The following is a 25,901-nucleotide window of genomic DNA, read 5'->3' on the forward strand; positions in this document are numbered from 1 at the left end:
AGGCTAACAAAGAAAATTAGTAGGTAAGAACCTAATTTCTCCTTACTTTAGAAAGAGTTTAAAAAGTTTGGAAGAACACTACCTGCTGCAGCATGGTTACTGCCAGAAAATGCAGAGTTGCTTAAATAATTTTATTTTTAATTACTTAACAGTACATTTCTTAATTTTCAGACAAAAGATGTGTTACTTATAGTACAGAAATAAAGGTTTATATGTGCCTAGCTTTCAGATCAGTGAAAAGAGAACATGGTTATTTATTTACTTTATTAAAAAATGTATATTCCACTTAAAACCTAAGTGGATTACAATAAAATATACATAACTTATCCCTTCAATAAAATATCATTACATCATACATATGAAAACATTACAAGATAGTGGGTGGCGGAAGGGCAGACTGGATGGGCCATTATCTGGCATCATGTTTCTATATAAATAGCTGCCAACCTTTCCTAAAACGATAAAGTTACAGTTTGAAAGAAATCTGCCATACAAATTTGCTTCAAAATCATCCATCTAATAGTTTTTAACAATGTTTTAAATGATTTCAAGTTGTTACATAATCTTAAAGAGCATGATAAAGCTTGCACATAAAGCTTTGTTTGAACTCCAGCCTCCATATCTTTCTTCCTTTGTGATGTTCTATGCCCTATGGTGATTATTAAGATCTTTAGATAAGAGTAGCTTTACCTCACATGTCTAAAGCACATTTGACTTCAACTAGAAGCAGTGCTTTATCTAGTACCAGTCTTGTGGAATAGCTTGCCGATAGAACTGAGAAAAAAAGAATCGTTGGTAAGGTTTAAAAGGAGTTTAAAATCACATTATTTTAAGCTGGTCTCTGTAGACTTGACAGTCTAGATTCCTAGGTATTATGTGCATATGAATGTTTCTGCTATGTTTCAGCTTTCCTATCTGAATGGAATTACAGTGGTACCTCAGTTCACGAGTGCACCAGATTGCAAGTATTGTGCAAGCCGAGCAAAACATTTGCAAAATTGGCGCCTTGGAAACAGCTTGCCTTGATTTGTGAGTGGCGCACCCCTCCCCCCCCCCCCCCCCCCCCGCCGCGATCTGGCATCTCCCAGCACCCACCCGAACACACTGCTTACCCCCATCAGGACATGCCGGTGCCAGTGCACGAAGATCTGTGTCTTCTTGTTTGCTGGGCCTTGAGCATCTGCATATGCTCAAGGCCTTCAAGTTCACGCTCTCTCCAAGGACCAGGTAACAGCTTTGTAAATTTCCTCAATAGGAGTGGATCTGAGGAAAACTACTGAAGCCGCCATGGCTCTGACTCTGTGGGCTGTGACTCGATTCTGTAAATGCAGTCCAGCCTGGGCATAGCAGAAAGATACAAGCAGCCATCCAGTTGGAGATGGTACGCTTAGAAATTGGATGTCCCAACTTGTTCGGATCGAAGGAGACAAAAAGTTGAGCAGATCTGTGTGGCTTGGTGCGTTCCAAGTAGAAGGCCAAAGCACGTTTACAGTCCAAAGTACGAAGAGCTGATTCTCCAGGATGAGAATGAGGTCTTGGAAAAAAACACTGGAGGTACAATAAATTGGTTGAGATGAAATTCTGAAACCACTTTAGGTAAGAATTTAGGATGAATACGGAGGACCACCTTGTCATGATGGAAAACTGAAAGGTGGATCAGCAACTAACTCTTGCAGCTCACTGACTCTTCGAGCAGATGTGAGGGCAATGAGAAACACCACTTTCCAAGTGAGATACATCAGATGAACCGTAGACATTGGTTCAAATGGAGACTTCTTCAATTGAGCAAGAACAACATTGATATCCCAAACCACTGGAGGCGGTTTGAGAGGAGGTTTGACATTGAAAAGTCCTTTCATAAATTTGGAAACCACCAGATGAGCAGAGGGGTTTCCCTTCAATAGGCTGATAAAAAGCAATTACACTGAGATGGACTGGATTGGATGTAGACTTGAGGCCAAAAGTAGACAAGTGCAAAAGATAATCCAAAACAGAAGCCAACAAGGAGGTATCTTGAGGCTCCATGTCATGAAAGATGCACCACATAGAAAATCTAGTGGTAGCATTGTCTAGTGGCAGGCTTTCTAGAAGCCTCTAAAATGTCTCTTACAGGTTGAGAAAACTGAAGAGGCGTCATGTTGTAAGGAACCAAGCTGTCAGGTGTAGAAACTTCAGTTTGGGATGAAGTAGAGACCCTTGACTCTGTGTAAGCAGAGATGGAAAAACTGGTAGAAGGTATGGCTCCCTGCTGCTGAGTTGAAATAGAAGGGAGTACCAAGGTTGTCTTGGCCACCAAGGAGCTATCTGTTGTTCTTGAGCTTGACATGGTCATTCTTGAGCTTGACAAGAGTCTTGAGAATGAGAGGGACTGCATACAGGAAGATTCATCCATTCCAATAGAAAAGCATCTGCCTCGAGACAATGAGGAGTGTATATCCTGGAGCAGAACTGAGGCAGCTTGTGGTTGTGCGGAGATGCAAAGAGATCTATCTGAGGAGTTCCCCACTGAGAACAAAATGTGATGAAGAGGCGAGGAATTGAGTGTCCATTTGTGAGGTTGCAGAAGACTCAATTTGCCAAACAATTTTTCGCCCCTTGAATGTAGACAGCTTTAAGGAAGGTGTTGTGGAAGATTTCCCAGTCCCAAACCTTTAGAACTTCTTGACAAAGAGAGGGAGATCCTGTTCCTCCCTGTTTGTTGACACAATACATGTTGACTTGATTGTCCATCCAAATGAGGACTACTTGGTCGTGAAGAAGATGTTGAAAAGCTTTGAGAGCCTTGAAGATCGCTCTGAGTTCTAACAGATTGATATGACACTGACATATCCATGCTGGATCAATGGCCTTGAGTACGGAGACCGTCAAGGTGAGCCCTCCACCAAACGTAGGTTGAGGAATTTGTCGTGAGAACCTGATGAGGGGGCGTCTGAAACAGCAAACCTCTGGAGAGATTGGAAGAGAGCATCCACCAGCGTAGAGACTCTCAAGGAAGGAGTGACTGTAATGTGTTGAGAGAGTGGCCTGCGACCACTGAGATGCCAGAGTCCACTGAGGAATTCTGAGGTGAAGTCTTGCAAAAGGAATCAGGTGAACTATGGAGGCCATGTGACCTAAGAGTACCATCATGTGTCTCGCTGAGAGTGAAGAGTGGGAAGACACTTTGTGTCAGAGCTGAAGAAGAGCATCTAGACATTGAGGAAGGAATGCTCTGAGTTGTAGATTCTGAGAGGGCTGAAGATGGGATTTGGGAAAGTTGATTTTGAATCCCAAGCTTTGTAGGAACCACTTAGTCTGGGTCACTAAAATAACCCCCTGAGATGTCGAATCTTTGATGAGCCAGTCTAGGTAGGGAAAGACCTGAAGACCATGGCTCCTTAGAGCTGCTGCTACCACCACTAGGCACTTGGTGAACACTCTGGGAGATGATGCCAGACCGAAGGGTAGCACTCTGTATTGATAATGCAGATTCCCCACCTGAAATCTGAGGTACTGACGGGAGGCCGGATGAATGGGAATGTGAGTCTAAGCCTCCTTGGGATCAAGAGAACATAACCAATCAGTCTGATCTAGAAGGGGATAAAGGGATGCCAAAGACAGCATGCAAAATTTTTCTTTGACTAAAAATTAGTTGAGAGCCCTGAGATCCAAAATAGGTCGCAGATCGCCTGTCTTCTTCGGAATTAGGAAGTAACGGGAGTAAAACCCCCTGCTCTGCTGTTCCAAGGGAACTTCCTCGATGGCATGGAGATGAAGCAGAGCTTGAGCTTCCTGAAGAAGAATGGCGGTCTGGGATGGATTGGAAGAAGCTCTGGTGGAATCTGAGAAAAATAAAGAGAGTATCTTTCCCTGATTATTGACAACACCCAGAGGTCGGATGTAATGAACATAAGAATTGCCATTGCTGAGTCAGACCAGTGGTCCATCATGCCCAGCAGTCCGCTCATGCGGCGGCCCTCTGGTCTAAGATCAGCACCCTAACTGAGACTAGCCCTACCAGCGCACGTTCTTGTTCAGCAGAAACTTGTCTAACTTTGTCTTGAATCCTTGGAGGGTGTTTTCCCCTATAACAGCCTCTGGAAGAGCGTTCCAGCTCTCTACCACTCTCTGGGTGAAGAACTTCCTTACGTTTGTACGGAATCTATCCCCTTTCAACTTCAGAGAGTGCCCTCTTGTTCTCCCTACCTTGGAGAGGGTGAACAACCTGTCCTTATCTACTAAATCTATCCCCTTCAGTACCTTGAATGTTTCGATCATGTCCCCTCTCAATCTCCTCTGTTCGAGAGAGAAGAGGCCCAGTTTCTCTAATCTTTCGCTGTAGGGCAGCTCCTCTAGCCTCTTAACCATCTTAGTCGCTCTTCTCTGGATCCTTTCGAGTAGTACCGTGTCCTTCTTCATGTACGGCGACCAGTGCTGGACGCAGTACTCCAGGTGAGGGCGTACCATAGCCCGGTACAGCGGCATGATAACCTTCTCTGATCTGTTCATGATCCCCTTCTTTATCATTCCTAGCATTCTGTTTGCCCTTTTTGCTGCCACCGCACATTGTGTGGACGGCTTCATCGACTTAGGGCTAGCCTGAAAACCCAATTGGCCTGGTGTTCCTCCATGACAGGGTTGGGAACCACTGCTCTAGAGGAGCGCAGGGAAAGGGGAGACATGATTGAGACATTTAAGTACATCACAGGTCGTGTCGAGGTGGAAAACGACATATTCTTTCCCAAGGGACCCTCGATCACAAGGGGGCACCCGTTCAAACTCGGAGGAGGGAAATTTTACGGTGACACCAGGAAGTATTTCTTCACAGAAAGGGTGGTGGATTACTGGAACAAACTTCCGGTGCAGGTGGTCAAGGCCACCAGCGTTCTCGACTTTAAGAATAAATGGGACATCCACGTGGGGTCCCTACGAGGGCTGAGTTAAGGTACTAGCATTAGCACTCAGACCTAATGGGGTGGGTCAGTAGATTGGGCAGACTTGGTGGGCTGTGGCCCTTTTCTGCCGTCATCTTTCTATGTTTCTATGTCACGTTGCAGATCTTCGCAATCCCCCTGCGTCTTTACTACTCTGAATAACTTCGTATCATCCGCAAATTTAATCACCTCGCTCATCGTACCTATGTCCAGATCATTTATAAAGATGTTAAAGAGCACGGGTCCAAGCACCGAGCCCTGCGGACCCCACTGGTGACACTCTTCCAGTCCGAGTATTGTCCATTTACCCCCACTCTCTATTTCCTATGCTCCAGCCAGTTTTTAATCCATGTGAGTATTTCACCCTCAATTCCAAGGCTTGCAATTTTCCGAAGTAGTCGTTCATGCGGTACCTTATCGAACGCCTTCTGAAAATCCAGATATACAATGTCGACTGGATCGCCTTTGTCTATCTGTCTGTTTACTCCCTCAAAGAAGTGCAGCAAGTTCGTCAAACACGATCTGCCTTTGCTAAAACCGTGCTGACTGGTTCTCAGCCCGTGTCCGTCAAGGTGATCAATGATGTTGTCCTTTATCAGTGACTCTACCATCTTTCCCAGTACTGAGGTCAGACTCACTGGTCTGTAGTTCCCCGGATCTCCCCTCGAACCTTTCTTGAAGATCGGTGTAACATTCACCACCTTCCAGTCTTCCAGAATCTTTCCCGATTTGATCGACAGATTGGCTATTAGTTGAAGCAGTTCAGCTATGGTCCCTTTCAGTTCCTTGATGACCCTCGGATGGATGCCATCCGGTCCCGGGGATTTATCGCTCTTAAGCCTATCAATCTGCCTACATACCTCCTCTAGACTGACCGTCAATCCTGTCAGCTTTCTGTCTTCGTTTCCAGCATATAGCCTGATGGGTTCCGGTATGCTGTGTACATCTTCGGTAAATACAGATGCAAAAACAGTGTTCAGTTTGTCAGAGATTGCTTTGTCCTCCTTTAGTGCTCCCTTTATTCCATGGTCATCCAACGGTCCACCACTTCCTTTGCGGATCGTTTCCCCTTAATATATCAAAAGAACGGCTTGAAGTTCTTCGCCTCCTTGGCTATTTTTTCCTCGTAGTCTCTTTTGGCCCTTTTTACCGCCTTATGAAGACATATAGAAAAATTGTATGAAAAATGACTATTTTCAAATTAGTGATCAAAATGTGTCAGTTTTGAGAATTTATATCAGTTATCTATATTTTGCATTATATTTGTCTATTTTTCTATAGTTGTTTCTGAGGTGACATTGCATATTTTAGTTATCTGCCTTGACCTCTTTGAAAAATGAAACAAATATTAATGATTAATATTTTCTCTGCATACAGTGTGCTTTGTGTTTCTTTTAATTTTGTGGTTACCATAATGAATTAATATTATATACAGTACTGTACATGAAAAATGAATGGAAGAAATTGCATTACAATTAGTACTATTTACTATTATGATGGGGATGGGGGTCAGGGGTGGAGATTGGCCTGGGAAACTCGGTTGAGAAACACTGGTCTAGGTGACTATGGACTTCACTCAGTAAGGGCCCCTTTTACAAAGCCACAGTAGCGATTCTCCCTTGGCAAATGCACCAAAGTCCATTTGCTGTGGCAGAATTGCACGAATGCATGTCCTTAAAAACCAGATTTCATGGTAGCAGGTTTGCGTTTTAACCCACTTGTGCAGATGAGAATGGAAACGAACTTGTGGGGATGGGGAAAAATTTGTCCCCGTGTCATTCTCTATTTTCCATCTTCCATTTTCAGTGTTCCTTTTGCAAACAGCATGTTTGAGTGGTTTATTTACTTAATGATTTCAAAATCCAGAAGTGCAGTTTTTTTAGAGAGCAAATGATGAGGTCTCATGGTTGGTCTTTTCTCCACGATTGGTAGTAGTACATATTGATTATCATATGGTTTGTTTGTTTTGTTTTTATTTTATTTTTTTGGTGCTGTCAGCCGGTATATCTACTGTATGCTTTCTAAATGATAAAGAAATTTAAATGTCCTGTTTTCATACTTCCTTTTTTCGTGTCAGTCCTAGGAAATTTTTACTTGGTAAAAGAAAATTCGGGCTGTTCGACTAAAGCTTATCATTGAAAGATACTGTCATTCGGCAAACATTATCATTGAAAGAAATATTGTCATTCGGCAAAGGTGAGTATTTGTATTTAAGACAATGACTGAGGCAAACTGCTGCAATGAATTCAATCAATCCATTGTAGCAGTTTGTAATTTGCTGCTATTTTTGGTATTGATTTTTTTTGTTTATTTGGTCATTCACACAGTGTTTTTTTGTTTTTTTTCTAGGCTATCATGGATAAAAGTACCATGCAGAATCTCATCATTACCAAAAGCAATCGATTGTCTCTGATTGAAAATAATGGAGCTAGTCCGGTGTGGAAGTTCTTTCTGGTCATATACGTGGATGGTCAATGCAGCGGTTTCGCCATGTGCAAGAATTGCAAGTCAGCGTTGAGGTGGAGATCGCGTGATGGTACCAGTGGCCTGAAATCACATGCAGCAATCTGTACTGGGCAAAAGTATACTGCTGTGACGAAAAGCATCAAGGACTTTTTACATAAAGAGAATCCGAAGGAAGACTACAGCAGAAGTACCTTGCCTACAGCAGCGAAAGCAGACGTTACTGATGCAGTTGCTTCAATGTGCGCCATAGACATCAGACCTTTTTCTCTGGTCGAGGGAATAGGATTCGCTTGCCTTGCTGACATGTTGATTTCCATTGGTGCGAAATATGGCCAAGTTTCTTCTGATCTGGTACTCCCCTCTGCCAGAACAGTGTCCAGACATATTTCAGCAATTGCTGAAAAAGAAAAGGCTGCATTGTCTGAGGTGTTGGTTCGGCAAAATAAATTTGCCATTACAACTGATCTGTGGACTGAAGATGGATATGCCATACATAACCGTGACTGCACACTATGTAGACAACAATTTTTATCTCCACGCAAGAATTCTTGCCACCAGAACTCTGCTTGATAAGCACACTGCAGCTAACATTCGATCAACTGTGAGGGAAATCTTGGAAGAGTTTGGGGCTTATCGTCAGAACAATATATCACTGACAATGGAGCTAATGTTAAGGCTGCCTTCAAAGATCAACAGTGGCTATCATGTGCAGGCCACAATTTGAATCTTGTGTTGGTTCATGGATTGAAGCACAGTGACAGCTTTGATTCTCCGATTGCCGATGTAAGTGTGCTGATTAATCTTGCAAAAGACACCGTCGCACATGTCAAGCATTCAAAAATGCATCACAAGCTAGAGACTAGCCTTAAACAGGCTGTTCCAACAAGATGGAATAGCATCTATAAAATGCTGGAATCGGTATCTCAAAACCTACCACATCTTAAAGAACTGGCCAGTGAGTATAGGGATAAAAAACTGCAGAGGCTGCTTTTGGATTTGAATGAAGAACAATTTGTGTCTTGCGCAACTTTGATGTGGCAACAACTGCCTTGTCTGCTGATAAAACACCTACCCTCTGCAATGTCCTTCCAACACATGCTCAGTTCAAACATTTAACTGTTACTGCAACGGATTCATCAATTATTGCTTCCATAAAGAAACATTTTGAACAATTAATCAACACTTATTTCCCAGTTTATCCATTACACAGCATTGCTTCTCTGTTACACCCATGTCTGAAAAATAATTCAATTATCTTCCCAGAAGATAAAAAAACACAGGCAATTGTATCTTTAAAGAGGTTATACGAAGAGGTTGAAATGGAAGCCCCCTCAACTTCAAATCTGGACCAACATTCCACACTTCCAGAGATCCACTGTGGACGAACTCCTAGGGCCAGGTCCCTACAAAAGAAGGAAAACAGATGCAACTGTTGGTTTCCTGAGTGACTTTTTTGAAACATTATCACCTCAGAAGGCTGCTGTTAATGAGGTGGATAGCTATCTTTGTTCTACTGATGTTGATGCTGATGTTTTAAGATTTTGGAGAAATAAACAAGAACGCTGGCCAAAATTAGCAAAAGTTGCACAAGGGATACTGTGCATTCCAGCTACCAGCACATCTTCAGAGGGCATTCTCTATTGCAGGAAGGACTGTGGAAGAAAGGAGAACTAGACTGAATCCAGAGATTGTGGATGATTTGTTGTTCATCCACGGGTTAAAAATAAGGACAATTAAAAGTACAGGTTGTGTTTTGTTTATGTATAGTTAAGTAAGTTGTAAAGTTGTAAAGAATGTTTCCTTTATACGTTAATAAAGATAAGTATATAAAATCATACCTGTTTGAGGCTTTTATGCATGCTGCGGGGACGGTGACAGGGCAGTGAATGGGATGGCAGTGATGGTGACGGGGCAGTGAAGGGAATGGCGGTGACGGGGCGGTGCAGAGGATGGTGGGACGGGGACAGATTTTTTCCCCGTGTCATTCTCTACTGCCGACTCACTCACGCTGGCCCTGGGCAGACCAGCAGACGTCAGAGCTGACATCGGGGAAGACTTCGGGTTGGCTATGTGTGCTGGGGCTTTGCTGGCAGGAAATAGAAGCCTCGCGGCTGGAGCTCCATTATGCTGGTAATTTGCTTGCAGATGAGGGCTGGGAGGTGGAACACAAAAGGGGGGAGGGAGTGCATTTTTGGACACAAGGCATGAACTTGGGAAAGAGGATGGAGGAAGGGAGGGAAAGAGATGCTGAGGTGGGGGAAGGAGTGCGTTTTTGGACATAAGGCATGAACTTGGGAAAGAGGATGGGGGAGGGAATGCGATTTTGGACACAGAAGGTATGAACTTGGGAAAGAGGAAGGGCGGGAAAGAGATGGTTGTGTACACGGGAATGGAAGAAAGGAGAATTTTTGGTCATAGGGAGGGAGTGAGGTACAGATGAGGGAGAAATGTGGTGGAAAGGGAACAATGGGACAGATTGAAATGGATGCAAGAGGGAGGAATGTTGGACATAGTGGTGAAGGGAATGGAGGGAGAGATGTGGCATGGTGCTGGAGAGGTGATAGGAGAAATGTTGGGCATGGGGGCTGGTGGGCAGGCATGAAAGATGAGAAAGAGATAAATGCTGGGCCATGGTAGGAGGAACCAATTGACAGCAACAGAAGAATTTACAGAAGATGGGAAAGCGGAAAAAAGAAATTGGGACCAACTTTATGGAAAAATAAATCTCCAGACAACAAAGGTAAAAAACGGAATTTATTGACTAAAATATGTTAGCTTTGGGAAATGTATATAGCAGATGTCTTTGTATTGTGTTCAAAAGGAAATGCATTTCTGGTTTCATTTCTACAGTGTTGAAGTACTTGCTGACCCTTGATGTGACTGGTGGGGATCCCCAAGCACCGCCAGCAGAGGACCTCTTCTAGAGATGGCCAGAACTCCCCTCCACCAAGCACAGCAGTCACTGGCAGAACTCCCCTCCACCAAGCACAGCAGTCACTGGCAGCATCCATGAGCCACTGAGGTGCCAGCATGTGACTCAAGGGACGCTACTGCTGCCTGCCAAGCTTTGCAAAAGGGACCCGCCAACTGCAAAGGAAGTCCTCAGCTGACAGCTTGGGGGTTCTCATCAGCTGAGTATTTATTTTATATTTACACTAGAGGCTCTGGTAGAAAACCCGTTTACAAAGTATGTAATCTTCCCAATTAATATTTCCAAATTAATAAAGTCTCTTTGCGTATTTGTAAATGGGTCTCTACCAGAGCTTTTAATTCAGTAGCATAATTAAATGAAATAACTATTTCTGAAGTTTATAGGGACGGGCGGGGACGGAGGAGATTCCTCGTGGGGATGGGTGGGATTTCTGTCCCCGCGCAACTCTCTAGTCTGCGAGGCTGTCTGCATCTGGGCTCTGTGGATGATGTCAACCATATGTGAGAATAGGCTGCCTGCTTGTCCTGGGATACTCTAAAAACAAAAGAAAAATCCAACACAAGGAAAAACAAGAACTGCAGACAAATGTACAAGATGCAGGTTATGTTTATTATTAATGATTGCGGTTAATGTTACCACACCTTCATCAGGGGTCCTAACAAATGAAAATAGGAATAACTGAAGATATACAAAACCAATAAATGGATACATAAATAGTAGAACTGAGAACATTTATTGGTTTTGTATAACACTTATGAGGTAATGTGCAAGAAGACAATTTTTAAAAGTGACAAATCAAGAACCAAAAACCCGCCATGATGTGGGATGCATGGTGATAAGATATGGTGCGTGTATTAATAATATGAGAAGACCATGATATTGGAAAGAAAAAAAAAGTGAAGCGTGAGTTGCAGTTATGAAATAATAGTACAAGATTGTGGTGCATAATGTTATGTACACTATACATATATGCGGCACAATCTTGCACTATTTCATAACTGCAACTTACACTTCACTTTATATATTTCTTTCTAATATTATGGTCTTCTCAAATCATTAACACATGCACCATATCTTATCTTATTGCTCTTATCACCTTGCATCCCACATCATGGCGGGTTTTTGGTTCTTGATTTGTCACTTTTATAATTTATCTTCATGCACATCATTACCTCATAAGTGTTATACAAAACCAATAAATGGATACATAAATAGTAGATCTTCAATTATTCCTATTTTCATTTGTTAGGACCCCGATGAAGAGGTGTTAACCGAAACTTGGACCATGTCAGATCCAGGTTTGTGTAAAGGTGGTAACATTAACCGCAATCATTAATTGATATAATAAACATAGCCTGCATCTTGTACGTTTGTCTGCAGTTCTTTGTAAGACGGAACTCTGACACTACTTTAGGAAGAAACTTAAGATGCTTGTGGAGAACTACTCTGTTAATGATGAAACAGTATAATGTGGATCAGCTACTAGAGCCTGAAGCTTACAGATGAACTGAAATGACTGCCACTAAAAATATGTAAGACCTTCCATGACACAATTGGAGGTTTCATAGGGGCGCTTTGTCGCAAACCTCTCATGAAGCAACTGAATGCTGTATAGAGGATGGCTTGCCTTCCACACAGTGATGGTAAGCACCAATCGCACTGAACAGGTGCTTTTCAAACCACATTCAGAGAGAGGTACAGGAGGTGCTCAGTTTTTGTCAGACAAAACAGAGAATCTAGGATTTTGCCCACACAACAGCTAGCAAACCCCCTGTCATTTTAAAAGTATAACACCTCTTAGTAGAATATGTCAAGGAAGTCAACAGGATCCTGGAAACACCCTAAATCTGTTGCATGGATTCAAATTCTATACTTTCAACATCCAGGCATTCAGAACCTGGAACTGGAGATTGGAATGTAAAAAAAACCTCCTCGTTCTATGTAACAAGTGTCGGAAAACAGTTCAACCTCCATAGTTCTTTGAAGGACAATCCCAGAAGTGAGCCAAATTTGCCTCGGGCAGTAAGGTGCAATGAAGATCATGATCCACCAATCCTGTTTGAGTTTTAACAGTCTTCCCTACTAGAGGGGTAGGAGGATACACAATAGGGGAAAGTATCTGACAATAGGGAATTGAATTGCTATGGGAACTGAATCACCTTGAGATCAGTGTAAAAAAACAACAAACAACCTACTCACAGATGATCTTGTAGGCTATGCCCATATTGAGAGACTGTCCATATGGTTACGTGATTCTGTTCCATCCATCCACCAGACTGTTGTCCTCTCTTGCCAAGTACATAGCTTGAAGTAGCATGCCATAACTGGTGGCCCACTGTCACAGCCTGAGTGCTTCCTGACACAAGGAGGTAGGATTCCATACCCCTCTGCTTGTTGACATAATACATGACCACCTGATTGTTCACTTTATAGGAGCCAACTTTTGAAAATTATTGGAGTTGCTTAACTCATAGTAGATTTCCCCTTACCCCACAAAGAAAAAAAATAAAACCAAAATACATCTGCTAGCAAATGGTAGTGATGACCAGCCTGTATCTAAATGGCAGGGGCAGGAAATGTGGACAAATCAAATGGTGTAGGGTCTACCTACTCTCCTTCACCTAGTGTGTCAGTATCATTCTCTCTCCCTCCCTCTATTCAAGCCAGTTATATCACTTTTCTTCAACCAGTCCCTTTTCCCTCAGCCCATCTACATCACACACTATGTCCCCATTTATTTCCATTTTTCCCTAATTTCCTTCTTCCATCCTCCCTCTTATTAATTTTTCTCCTTGTGCATAGGCATAATTTGATGCTTTATATTTGGGGGCAGGAAACAATTGCTCTACTCCTTAAATCTTTTTTAACCTGTTCTGCTTCTCATTTTTCCTTCTATTTCCCTCTGCAAGATCCAATGCACTTTTCCCTACCTAGTTGCCACTCCATGCAGGTCTGGCTCACCCATTCCTTTACCGATTCCCACTTTTCACTCTCCTCTACAGGTGAAACTTCCTTTTGTTGGTAGACTTAACTCATCTTCAATTGATGACTTCCCATTGACCACAGGCTTAGATCATTCCCTTTTGTACTGCAGCACTGTGCTGGCAGAAAGATGGCCATTAGTCTGGAATCTGGGTGCCAGAGTGAGTCCATATCCTCTTTGCCACATGTCACCCTGAGTTTTGGAAGCCCAGCAAGGGTCATAGTTTGAAACCTCAAAGATTATATGCTGAGTGGAAGAACATGTTGTATCAGACCAAGGCACAGCAGCATGCACTCATACTAAGCCTCTATGTTCTGGGCTGCCTGCAGGATATTGCTCCAGTAGCCCAGGAGCAAACATCCAGCTCAAGAAGCCAAATTGAAACCTGGGAGGTGGCTGCAGAGTTTTACCAAGAGTAAAGAGGAGAGCAAGAATTCAATAATTAAGCAACATAAAAGCCAGGGAGCCAAACTAGAAAGCATGGCCCTTCTCCTCCCATCCTGCCAATGGGCTACTTTAGACTCACATAGCCCAGTGCCCCCACCATTTCTACCTCCTGTGACATGTAATGGGAAATATTTTTAATTTGTGAGGAATGGGAACAGTACTACTCTCCGTTCTCTCAGTTCAATCCCTGACCATAGCCCTCTCCATATCAAATCAGTCAAGGGGAAGTATGTTTTAAAAGAGAAATTTTCAGTTCATGGTATTGTCCTTCCACAGCCTTCTCCCCTTTCCTCATCCTAATGAAATACCTTATTTAGCCCAAGTTACTGCGAGATTGGAAGAAAAATCACAGTTACTTACCATAATGGGTTTTATCTAGGGATAGCAGGCAGATATCCTCATGTAAGTGACGTCATCCACTTTAAAAGTGCATTGCCACTTTAAGAAATTTAAAAAGTTAGCGATAGCACATACTGCACATGCGTGAGTGCCTTCCCGCCCGGCATAGACGTGTTGCTCCTCAGTTCAGTAAGCCAGCTAAGAAGACAACCAGGTAAGGTGGATGGGTTGTGAGAATATCTGCCTGTTGTCCTATCATGCGCCACTGAGGAAAAACATACAGTACAATTCCCTGCAGCCACGGCAGTACTAGTGTCTAAGGCCCTCGTTTCCGGGCTCGGATCTTCAACTGAAGAATTGGATGGCTTTCAGGTTCTTTGCTGTTGTCATTAGGTCAAAGTGAGGTTGACCCTACCGCTGCACAATGGCCTGAAACACTGCCGAGGACAGCACCCACTCGCCCGGATCTAAGGTCTGTCTGCTGAGTAAGTCTGCTTGAACATTGGTTGATTCTCACCACATGTAGTGCTGAAAGGGATGGAGAGATGATGCTCTGCCCTGAGAAAGAGCAGGTGGGCTTCCTGAGTCAGAGAACCACTCTTGGTCCTCCCAGGCAATTGATAAATGACACCGTTGTTGCATAGTTAGAGAAGACACCGCTTGGCCCTCCAGAGTGTTCTGCAATTTCACCAGACCCAAGCAAATGACTCACAATTACTGCTGCTCCCGGGTTGGTCCTTTGACTGTAGAAGTGATCTGTCTTCCCATTCTTGGCTGTGGCCATAAAATTCATGTCCAGTCTTCCTGAGCGCTGCACAATGAGGGTAAACACCTTCTGGGACAGAGACCACAGTCCCAGATCCAGAGTCTGCCTGCTGAGAAAATCGGTCTGAATGTTCTCTCCTCCTGCCAGGTGGGCAGCAGAGAGGGCTTGCAAGTAAGCTACCACCAACTGGAACAACATCTGTGCCTCTAGGCAAAGGGAAGTGTTTCTTATACCTCCCTGCCCGTTTACATAAGCTACTGCTGTGGCATTATCCAAAAACATCTAGACCGCTTTCCCTATGAGGAAAGATTGCAGCTTCTTCAGTGTCAAATGGCTCTCAGTTCCAGAGGGAGCACTTGCTGTCTGATGGGGTCCATTTCCCCTTCAGTGAGTGACCACAGCAATGGGCCCCCCAGCCGCTCAGGCTGGTGTCAGTCATGAGGGTTACCTATGAACTGATTCTGAGAGGCATACCTCTCAATAAGGCATCACGCTGAAGTCAAGGGGAGCTGCATCTGCAGGGAATGGCACTGTGGTGACCACCTGGAAGAAGAGTACAGGAGAGGCCCTGGTCTCAAAAACGATCCTTGGCTCCAGGGCTGGAATTAGCCCTAGCCCAGGGTTTCTCAACGCAGGTCACCCACTGCTACATTAAATTACAGTGCCACAACTACAGGAAGGGAAGAGCCAGCGTGTGCAACTGCACACGCCAGCCCATAACATTTCCCCCTGATGTCAATTCTGACATCGGAGAGAAGGTCCGAGTTAGTCAAGAAGCGATTGGCTGGCCCAGACCTTCTCTCCGTTAGAATTGACGTCGGGGAAAGGCTTGTGGGCCGGTGGCGTGCAATCGCTGCACATGCTGGCCCTTCCCTTCCTGTAGTTGCGGCACTGGGGCTGAAATTTAATGTAGCAGTTAGCATGTGGCGGACTGGGGGGAGGGGAGGAGGTAGCAGCAGCAGGTCGGCTTGGGGCCAGGCAGGAGGCACTAAGGACATAGGGAGGGAGGGAATAGAAAGGGGCAATTGTTGGGCCTGAGTGCAGAAAGAAAGGATGCAGTCAGAAGGAAGTGCAACCAGAAACTCATGAAATCACCAGACAGCAAAAGTAGGAAAAATGATTTTATTTTCAATTTAGTGATCAAAATGTGTCAGTTTTGAGAATTTATATCTACTGTCTATATTTTGCACTATATGTGTCTATTTTTCTATAGTTGTTGCTGAGGTGACATTGCATATTTTAAAGTCATCTGCCTTGACATCTTTGAAACCCCCCCAAATATAAATAATTAACATTTTCTCTGCGTACAGTGTGCTTTGTGTTTTTTAAATTTTGTGGTTAACCATTATTTGTTGTTAATAAGATTATATTGTACTAGTATTTTAGCCCGTTACATTAACGGGTGCTAGAATATGTCTGTCTGTCTTTATTTCTGTCTCTCTCTCCCTCCCGCTGTCTTTGTCTGTCTGTCTCTCTCCCTGGCCTCCTTTGTCTGTCTGTCTTTCTGTGTCTCTCCCTGCCTCCTATGCAGCATTTCTCCCCCCCCCCCCCACTTCCCTGTGCAGCAGCCACAACAGCAACATCCCTCCCCCATTTCCCTGTGCAGCATTTCCCCAACCCTACTTCCCTGTGCAGCAGCAGCATTTCGATCCCCCCACTTCCCTGTGCAGTAGCAGCATTTCCCCTACCACCCCCCCTTTCCCTTCCCGAGGTCTGGCCGGCTCCCTTAGTCCCTTACCGCCCCTCCCCGCAGTCCAGACAAACCTACCGATTCCAGCAGCGTCTGCAGCACTCTACACACGCTGCTTCAGGGCCTTCTACTGCCCTGATTTACTCTGGTAAGTCCCTGATGACATCATCAGAGACACGGCAGAGCAAATCAGGGCAGTAGAAGGCCCCGAAGCAGCATGTGTAGAGTGCTGCAGACGCTGCTGGAGTTGGCAGGTTTGGAGTCGGAAGTCTTCTCCGATGCTGGTGAGGTTTGAAAATAAACTTTGTCAGTCTGGCCGGAGCCGGCATGCCCGCTACACGAGAGAGATGCGTGGTAAGCGCGCATGCACACTGCCGACCACGGAACTACAGATCAGGTAACACGCCGGTAAGAGTATGCATGCACGGCTAGGGTTTTATAATATTAGATGTTTATATGAAAAATGAATGGAAAGAATTAGGGGGCAGAGTCTGAAGCAGAAATTGGGCGGGGCCTGGGGCAGAGCTTTCAAGCCCCCCCAAACAAAAAAGCATTCTGCTGCCTATGGGGCTCGGTAAAATCAGGATTTCTAAGATCAGAACACACCTTCTGAGTTCGCTTGTTGAAGGAAATCTGAAGAGCAAACTGTTCTTCATTGCAGAAGGGTAAGAGTTCAGAGTTTTGGAGTGACACCCTTCTGCAGATTTGCAACTAATGGGAAGAACAGTTACTGTACAGAATAAGTCTTTGCTACTGAATTTTACACCAGGAAATTCTTTTTCACTGAAAGGGTGGTTGATCGCTGGAAGTCTTCCACTTCAGGTTATTGAGGCCAGCAGCGTGCCTGATTTTAAGGCCAAATGGGATAGACACGTGGGATCTATTCACAGAGAAAGGTAGGGGAGGGTCATTGGGGTGGGCAGACTAGATGGGCCGTGGCCCTTATCTGCCGTCTATTTCTATGTTTCTATGATTAAAATACCGAACCCACTCCTATTTTAGAAGTCTGATATGTAACAAACTCTGCTTGTGATATATATATTTAGTAGCAAGTATGCAGATAAGTAGCTTTCTTTAAATGTCTTGTTTTACTCCATGTGAACCAAGATGCAAGTAATTTGACTATGGCCTAGATTTTCAAAATTTTAACGCAGTCGCTAAACTGTTTTCCGGCGGTTTATCCTTACGCAGTTTGGCAACAGATTATCAAAAGGGATTATCTCCCTCTTTAGCAAGGTTTTTAGCAGTCTTTGACACTGATATGCAAATGGGCTCTTCAACATTGAAATGAGCCCTCCCTCTGGTGGATTCTTTAAAAATGCAGAGCCATTTTAATAAAGCAGCATCGGCTTTTGGCGGCTAAAAAAAGTGACTGGTCCAGGGGTCAGTGTCAAGGACTGCTAGAAATCTCACTGCCACTAACCTGATCCTCCCCCCCCCCCCCAGGCACAAGCAAATTAGGAAATCTTCGCTGCTGTCCGCCAACCTTATTTGCATGTGCGATTTTTTTTTTTAAGAATGGCTCAGGTTTTTAGATTCGGTATCGGAACAGCTGCGTTAGCAGACAGTCGTTTTTGAGAATCTTCCTCTATGTTAGGAGTCACAAACATTTTGGTTAGACCTCAAATCTCATCAGTAGAAGCAGAATATATTACAATATTACTCAGGTTTCAAGCATAAGCAATTGCTGGATTTGCTGACATGATGTGCTTTGAACACGATATAATGCAGTTTAGAAAGGTTTAGTACCGCTGAAGAAAACTTGCAACAGAGAGTTTGGTTAAATAACTGCTTTTTAATTCAATTCAAGATCCTTATTCATAAAACAGTGAACAAAATCTTTTCAGTTCCCTTCAACACCGGAATTATGCATATAAAATGTAATTCTCAATTCTTTGCTAAGATCACTGCACCTGAGTGGTCCCAAGCCCCACTGCACTGGCATAAGCTGAGAGGATCTCTACTACTTGTTTGGTTTCTAGGGTTAGTCTGGTTTCATTCAACCAATCAGTCGCTACTCTTCTCGATTCCCCTTTCAACTGGTTGACAAACTTAGCTGCCAGCTCCAAATCTCCATGTTCAATGCAGAATGAGGCATAGGAGAGCAGTCTGAATGTGTTTAGGTCCTCAGCACTGAGCTCAGCTGGGGGTTTCAGCAGCCTAGGTTCAAAAGTTAGCACAGACTGTATGTAAGATAGCAAATACTGGTACAGATGGTTCTTGGTTTCATCTATCAAAGCCACCTTGCGTGCCTGTTTGTGAACAGTAGAGAAGCGAGCTCTCAGTGCCTCTTCACTATAAACACCACGTGTCAGAGACTCCTGGGGTAAGGCTTTGGTTAATGCTAGAGTAAATTCATTGTCAGCACAGCCAGTCTTAATGGCCTCAACTGCACTCTCCAGGGGTTCTGTAGGGCTATCTCCTGATGCAGTCTTCATTGTGAATTTTAGAGCTTCGATTGAAAGCCACAATCTATGAGACTTTCTGGCCTCTTCTTCTGCAGCTGCCTGACCTACAAATCAAAAATAAATAAAACTGTTAGATGCCTATATATTGCCCTATATGAATTATGGCATAACATTTTAAATAACTGGAACAATTAGATTTGAATGCACACTGTCACTCCAAGAAGGTTTTCAGAGGAAAATCTCATCATATGGATCCACACATAAAACGTAAGCAAGGTGGGTTACAAGATGCACTCCATTCAAGAATTAATCAGCAGTCAACTGGACACTTAAGGGCTGATTCTATAAATGGGTGTCCCGATTGTAGGTAGTGGTAGGCATCCTACCACCATCTAGCAGCCAATTGGGATGCACGTTAAAAAAAACCCAAAACCTGAAGGCAGACTGCCTACACTGTAGATGCTTGTCATGGGTGCAGAGAGACACCTAGGGACACTTAAGCTGGGCCGGGCATGGCTTTGCCCAGTAGTCTTGGGTGAGCTTAAGTGGCCCTAGGCGTCACCCTAGGACCATGAAAGATGCCTGAAATGTAGGCAAAATGCAGGCCTACATTACAAAAGCTAAAACTAAACACGGCCAGTTGAGCCAGCAGGTCTCCCTGAAGTCATGGCTTTGTGGAGATCTGCCAGCTCAGATAATTACATAAGAACATAAGAATTGCTGCTGCTGGGTCAGACCAGTGGTCCATCGTGCCCAGCAGTCTGCTCTCGCGGCGGCCCCTAGGTCAGATAAGCGGCTGCGGCAGGGAACATCTGCCCAGAAAGTATCCCGGCAGAAGGAATGCCCACTCACAACCCCTGACACCCCCCCAGTCAACAACAACCCCCCAGACAACAACAACCCCCAAAGCCCAACCCTCCAGCACCCCAAAAACATCCACAGACCCCTCAAACCCAGTATCTAGACACCCACCCCGCATCCCTAAGACCACCTACACCTTTGATGAAGGAAGGCCGGCCAGAGGGATACCCACTCCCCCCAGCTGGCCAGCCCACCTCTTCAAAATGGCGGGCCTTCCCCTTCCCGGTGCATACTGGGATGCACTGGGGAGGGGCCTAAGGCCTTGATTGTCCCAGGTGCCTAAGGCCCCTCCTATGGGGTGTCGGGAGGGCCTGGATGTTTGGGGGGGATGTCGGGGGTTCTGGGAAGGTTCGGGGTCTCCAGGGGTGTGGTGGCAGGAGGAAGTGGGCACCCCCCCTGCAAAACAACCTTAGCAGGAGAGGGTGTTCTGGGGGGATGGCAGGAGGGAATGGGCATCCCTCCTGCTGGGCAACTTCAGGTGGGTGTTATGGATTCTGGGGGGAGGTGATGGCAGTAGGGAGTAGGTATCCCTCCTGTTAGGATTCTTTCCAAATGGGTGTCAAGGGTGGGTCCCCTGCCACAACCACTTAGCTGATTGCAACAAGGGTATTTTCACTCCGATCAACTGAGCCGGCTCAGCAGATCGTGGATTCCCTTGCCGTGATCAGCTGATGGCAAGGGATCCCTCAATCAGGCAGGCGCGATTCTGTAACTGGCACCTGTGACATGGACGCCTGTTAGAGAATCGGGAGGGGAGGGGGGTATTAGGCAGTGTTATGAGTCTGTCCACTAAAGTAGACACAATAGGACGCCAGTGTGCGATTCTTAACCACTTCTTAGGTGGCTGCTGAGACCGGCGTCCTATACAGAATCTGCCTGTTACTAAGTTAAATAGTCCCAATTTAATACTATGGGTAAAAATTGTGATTTCTTTCTTTGTAAAATGAATATACCATTTTCCCTAATTCCTCATGATCTTCCCAAATACAATCATTTTTTTATCAGGACCTACATAAAAGAAAAGTACCTGGAAGACCAAGTGCTCAGGAAAGTGGGGTGAGTAATTGTGATGAAGTTATTGTTCTGGTTGTCTTGTGTTGTCCGCAGTTAGTTAATTTCTTAGACAGGACCCCTCAGTCCTGCTGTTCCCTACAGCCTATTGGCTAGTTAAGCTTCTTTACGAATGTCTGACCAATGGGCTGCAGACAGATGCGGGAACAGTAGCCACAGACACTGCCTTAGCAACTTTCAGACCTGCTTTTCCCTGTAGACTACTGACTGGTTAAGCTTGACATGTATATACTGGACATCTGGAGGATTCAACTGGACTCTACAGACCTAGATTTTCACTTGTGTATGCTGGACACTATGCTGGAAACTACAGACATATTTTCCCATAGCCAGGCCCAGCCTGTATCTTGCTTCAGACTGTTTGCAATGCTAACAATGATGTTCTTGTTTCCCTGCTGGGAGAATATCCCTTCAAGGTTATGCTGACCTGTTATCACTACTATATGACTTCATAAACTTCATATGCCAGACACCCAAGAAAGCCATAAAACTTTTTATAATGAGCAAGGAGCTCTGCTCATGTGGGTGTAACGAGATGAAAAAACTTGGTACCAAACCATGGGTTTCCTGTCTCCCAACCAAGCTATGGGAACCAGACAGCTGGATTGCTGAAAGGTCATCTTTGCCAACTTTTCATCTTACAAGGACACCAGCTCGAATATGCACAGTAACACCTCTAATTAACAGCTGCATGTCTCCGTGCTGAAAGAAGAAAGTTCAGCAACAGTTCTCTGTTTCTGTAAGGCCCCCCTTTTACTGGGGGGGGGGTGGAGGTGAGAGAGAGACGTGGACGATAGGGAAGAGTTAGCTGTACATTATTTTTATGTACCAATAGGGAATTACATAACCAGAATTCGGGGATGGACTTTCTTGGGACAAAGGAAGAATTTCTCTGTATAAAAAACACGTGCATTCTAGACAAAGCCAGAGAGATTCACTTACTTATGCTACAGGGAACTGCTAGTCCCCTGCTAAGCATATGGGTGCAAATTCTTCTCTCCATTGCATATTCTGAACTGACAATATATTTTTTTTAGATATGTCTTTGCTGCTGTAATACTTATAGTTTTTATACTAACAATAAACAAATATTGTCTGTTTTGGAAGATACAATGCCGTCTTGTAGTTATTCCAATGAGGTAAACAAAGCAGCCTTTTATCTCAAGCTTCCTTAGGAATGTGTGACTAATGGACTTCAGGGGAAGGCAGGAGTAGTAACTACAGAGACACTGTCTTAGTAATCTTCAGTCCTGCTTTTTCCCCACAGCTACTGGCTGGTTAAGTTTCATTAGGAATGCATGACCAATGGGATGCAGAGGGAGGTGGGGGAAGTAGTTACAGACAAACCTAATTCTGTAAATGGCGCCTATATCGGCTGGCACCTAGAAAAATGACGCCAGCCACGTTTCAGTTACAGTTAGAAACATAGAATATGACGGCAGAAAAGGGCCATCGGCCCAACAAGTCTGCCCACTCTAAGAACCCTCCCCCCTAAGCATTTCCTCGAAGTGAACCCACATGCTTATCCCATTTTTTCTTAAAATCAAGCACGTTGCTGGCCTCAATTACCTGAAGTGGAAGATTATTCCAACGATCAACCACCCTTTCGGTAAAGAAATACTTCCTAGTGTCACCATGAAATCTCCCATCCTTGATTTTTAACAGATGCCCTCTTGTTGCTGTAGGTCCTGTAAGGAAAAAGATGTCTTCTACCTCAATATGGCCAGTAACATATTTGAACGTCTCTATCATGTCTCCCCTCTCTCTGCGTTCCTCGAGAGTATAGCTGCAACTTACCTAGACATTCTTCATATGGGAGATCCTTAAGGCCCGAGACCATCCTAGTGGCCATTCGCTGAACCGACTCCATTCTCAGCACATCCTTTTGATAATGTGGCCTCCAAAACTGAACACAATATTCCATATGAGGTCTTACCATGGATCTGTACAATGGCATTATAACTTCGGGCTTCCGGCTGAAAAATCTTCTACGGATGTAACCCAGCATTTGTCTAGCCTTGGATGATGCTTTCTCTACTTCATTGGCAGTCTTCATATCTTCACTGATGACTACTCCTAGCTTCCGTTCTGCAACAGTTCTTGCTAAGGTCTCACCATTCAGGGTATAAGTTCTGCGTGGATTTCCGCTGCCAAGGTGCATAACTTTACACTTTTTGGCATTAAAACTCAGTTGCCAAGTTACGGACCATTGTTCTAGTAAGTGTAGGTCCTGCGTCATAGTGTCTGGCATGGTGCTTTTGTCCACTATGTTGTACAGTTTAGCGTCATCGGCAAATAATGCAATTTTACCTCGAAGTCCCTGAGGCAGGTCCCGTAAAAAAATGTTAAAAAGGACTGGACCCAAGATTGAGCCTTGCGGCACTCCACTGAAACACTTCCGATGTTTCGGAGGGAGTACCATTGACCACCACCCTCTGGAGTCTGCCACTGAGCCAATCTTTAACCCATGCAGTCAATGTTTCTCCTAGTCCCAATGAACTCATCTTGTTCAATAACCTGCGGTGTGGGACACTATCAAAAAGCCTTACTGAAGTCCAAATACACGACATCCAGGGACTCTCCCATATCTAGCTTTTTTGTTACTCAGTCAAAAAAGCTGATTAGATTGGATTGGCAGGACCTTCCCTTTGTAAATCCATGCTGGAGGGGATCCCTCAGCCTCTCGTCGCTCAGGATCGTATCTAATTTGTGATTAATCAACGTTTCCATAAGTTTACACACTATTGATGTGAGACTTACCGGTCTGTAATTTGCAGTCTCCGACTTGCATCCCTTTTTGTGGAGCGGAATGACGTTAGCTGTTTTCCAATCCAATGGGACTCTTCCCATGCTTAGGGAAAGATTGAAGAGCGCAGCTAAAGGCTCCGCCAGGACATCTCTCAATTCCCTAAGCACTCTGGGGTGCAGTTTACCAGGTTCAATGGCTTTGTTCACTTTGAGCTTTGATAGTTCTTGGTAGATGCTGCTGGCGGTAAATTCAAAGTTCAAGAACGGGTCTTCTGAGCTCTCCCTTGTCTGCAGCTGTGGATCGGATCCCAGCGTCTCACAGGTAAAGACTGAGCAGAAGTATTTATTGAGTAGTTCAGCTTTATCAGAGTCCGATTCTACATAGTTACCGTCGGGTTTCCTTAGGTGCACTATCCCGTCTGTGTTCCTTTTTCTGTCACTAACATACCTGAAAGCACAGTTACTTACCGTAACAGGTGTTATCCAGGGACAGCAGGCAGATATTCTTGACTGATGGGTGACGGCACCGACGGAGCCCCGGTACGGACACTTTTAGAGTGATTGCACTCTAAGAACTTGGAAAGTTCTGGAGACCGCACCGCGCATGCGCGAGTGCCTTCCCGCCCGACCCCGACGCGCGGTCCCTCAGTTAAGATAAGCCAGCTAAGAAGCCAACCCGGGGAGGTGGGTGGGACGCAAGAATATCTGCCTGCTGTCCCTGGATAACACCTGTTACGGTAAGTAACTGTGCTTTATCCCAGGACAAGCAGGCAGCATATTCTTGACTGATGGGTGACCTCCAAGCTAACAAAAAGAGGGATGGAGGGAAGGTTGGCCATTAGGAAAACAAATTTTGTAAAACAGATTGGCCGAAATGTCCATCCCGTCTGGAGAAAGCATCCAGACAGTAATGAGATGTAAAAGTATGGACTGAGGACCACGTAGCAGCTTTGCAGATTTCCTCAATGGGCGTGGAACGAAGGAAAGCTACAGATGCTGCCATAGCTCTAATTCTATGTGCCGTGACAGAACCTTCCAGTGTCAGTCCGGACTGAGCATAGCAGAATGAAATGCACGCAGCAAGCCAATTAGATAGCGTACGCTTAGAAACAGGACGTCCCAATTTATTCGGATCATAGGACAGAAAAAGTTGGGGAGATGATCTGTGGGGCTTAGTGCGGTCTAAATAGAAAGCTAAAGCCCGCTTACAGTCCAAAGTATGAAGAGCCTGTTCTCCGGGATGGGAGTGAGGTTTAGGGAAAAAAAACAGGTAGAACAATAGATTGGTTGAGATGGAACTCAGAAACAACCTTAGGGAGAAACTTTGGATGTGTACGTAGAACCACCTTGTCGTGATGAAAGACAGTGAAAGGTGGATCAGAAACTAGTGCATGTAGCTCACTGACCCTCCTGGCAGAGGTGAGAGCAATAAGAAAAAGTACCTTCCAAGTGAGAAACTTGAAAGAGGTAGTAGCCAAGGGTTCGAATGGAGGCTTCATCAAGGCGGAAAGAACCACGTTCAGATCCCAGATCACCGGAGGTGCTTTGAGAGGTGGTTTCAGATTGAAAAGACCTCGCATGAATCTGGAGACCAGGGGATGAGCTGAAAGGAGTTTCCCCTGGACCGGCTCATGAAAGGCCGTAATGGCACTGAGATGAACTCTGATGGAAGTAGACTTGAGACCAGAAGTAGACAGAGAAAGCAGATAATCCAATAGAGGTTCCACTGCAAGAGACTTGGGGTCATGATGATGTAGGAGACACCAAGAAGAAAATCTCGTCCACTTTTGATGGTAACATTGTAGAGTGGCTGGTTTCCTGGAGGCGTCCAGGATGGAGCAAACAGGCTGAGACAGCAAAAGATCAGTTGAAGTCAGCCCGAGAGATACCAAGCTGTCAGGTGTAGAGACTGCAGGTTGGGATGGAGGAGGGTTTCCTGATCCTGTGTAAGCAGAGATGGAAACAGTGGAAGTAGAAATGGATCCCTGGAACTGAGTTGAAGTAGAAGGGAGAACCAATGTTGTCTGGGCCACCGTGGAGCAATCAGGATCATGGTGGCCCGTTCCCTCTTTAGTTTGAACAATGTCCGAAGCATGAGAGGCAGAGGAGGGAAAGCATAAAGGAACAGATTGGACCAATCCAGAAGAAATGCATCCGCTGCCAGACGGTGAGGAGAGTAAAGTCTGGAGCAGAATTGGGGCAACTGATGATTGTGAGGAGCTGCAAAAAGGTCCACCTGAGGAGTGCCCCATTGTGCAAAGATGGACTGTAGAGTCG

At 44.8% G+C, this 25,901-nt stretch overlaps 1 protein-coding gene across 3 annotated transcripts in view; it reads right to left on the reverse strand.

Moving 5' to 3' along the window:
• Nucleotides 1-18,311: 18,311 nt before the first annotated feature.
• The window catches only part of IMMT (inner membrane mitochondrial protein), a 304,792-nt gene continuing 297,202 nt past the window's right edge, over nucleotides 18,312-25,901 (reverse strand). For all 3 annotated transcript variants that reach the window (XM_033951925.1, XM_033951916.1, XM_033951934.1), the window contains one exon: nucleotides 18,312-19,048. In XM_033951925.1, the coding sequence (XP_033807816.1) occupies nucleotides 18,441-19,048 (608 nt within the window). In that variant the 3' untranslated portion in view covers nucleotides 18,312-18,440. The remainder of the gene's footprint in view (nucleotides 19,049-25,901) is intronic.

This window comes from Geotrypetes seraphini, chromosome 1 (genome assembly GCF_902459505.1).
Source record: "Geotrypetes seraphini chromosome 1, aGeoSer1.1, whole genome shotgun sequence".
Classification (NCBI taxonomy): domain Eukaryota; kingdom Metazoa; phylum Chordata; class Amphibia; order Gymnophiona; family Dermophiidae; genus Geotrypetes; species Geotrypetes seraphini.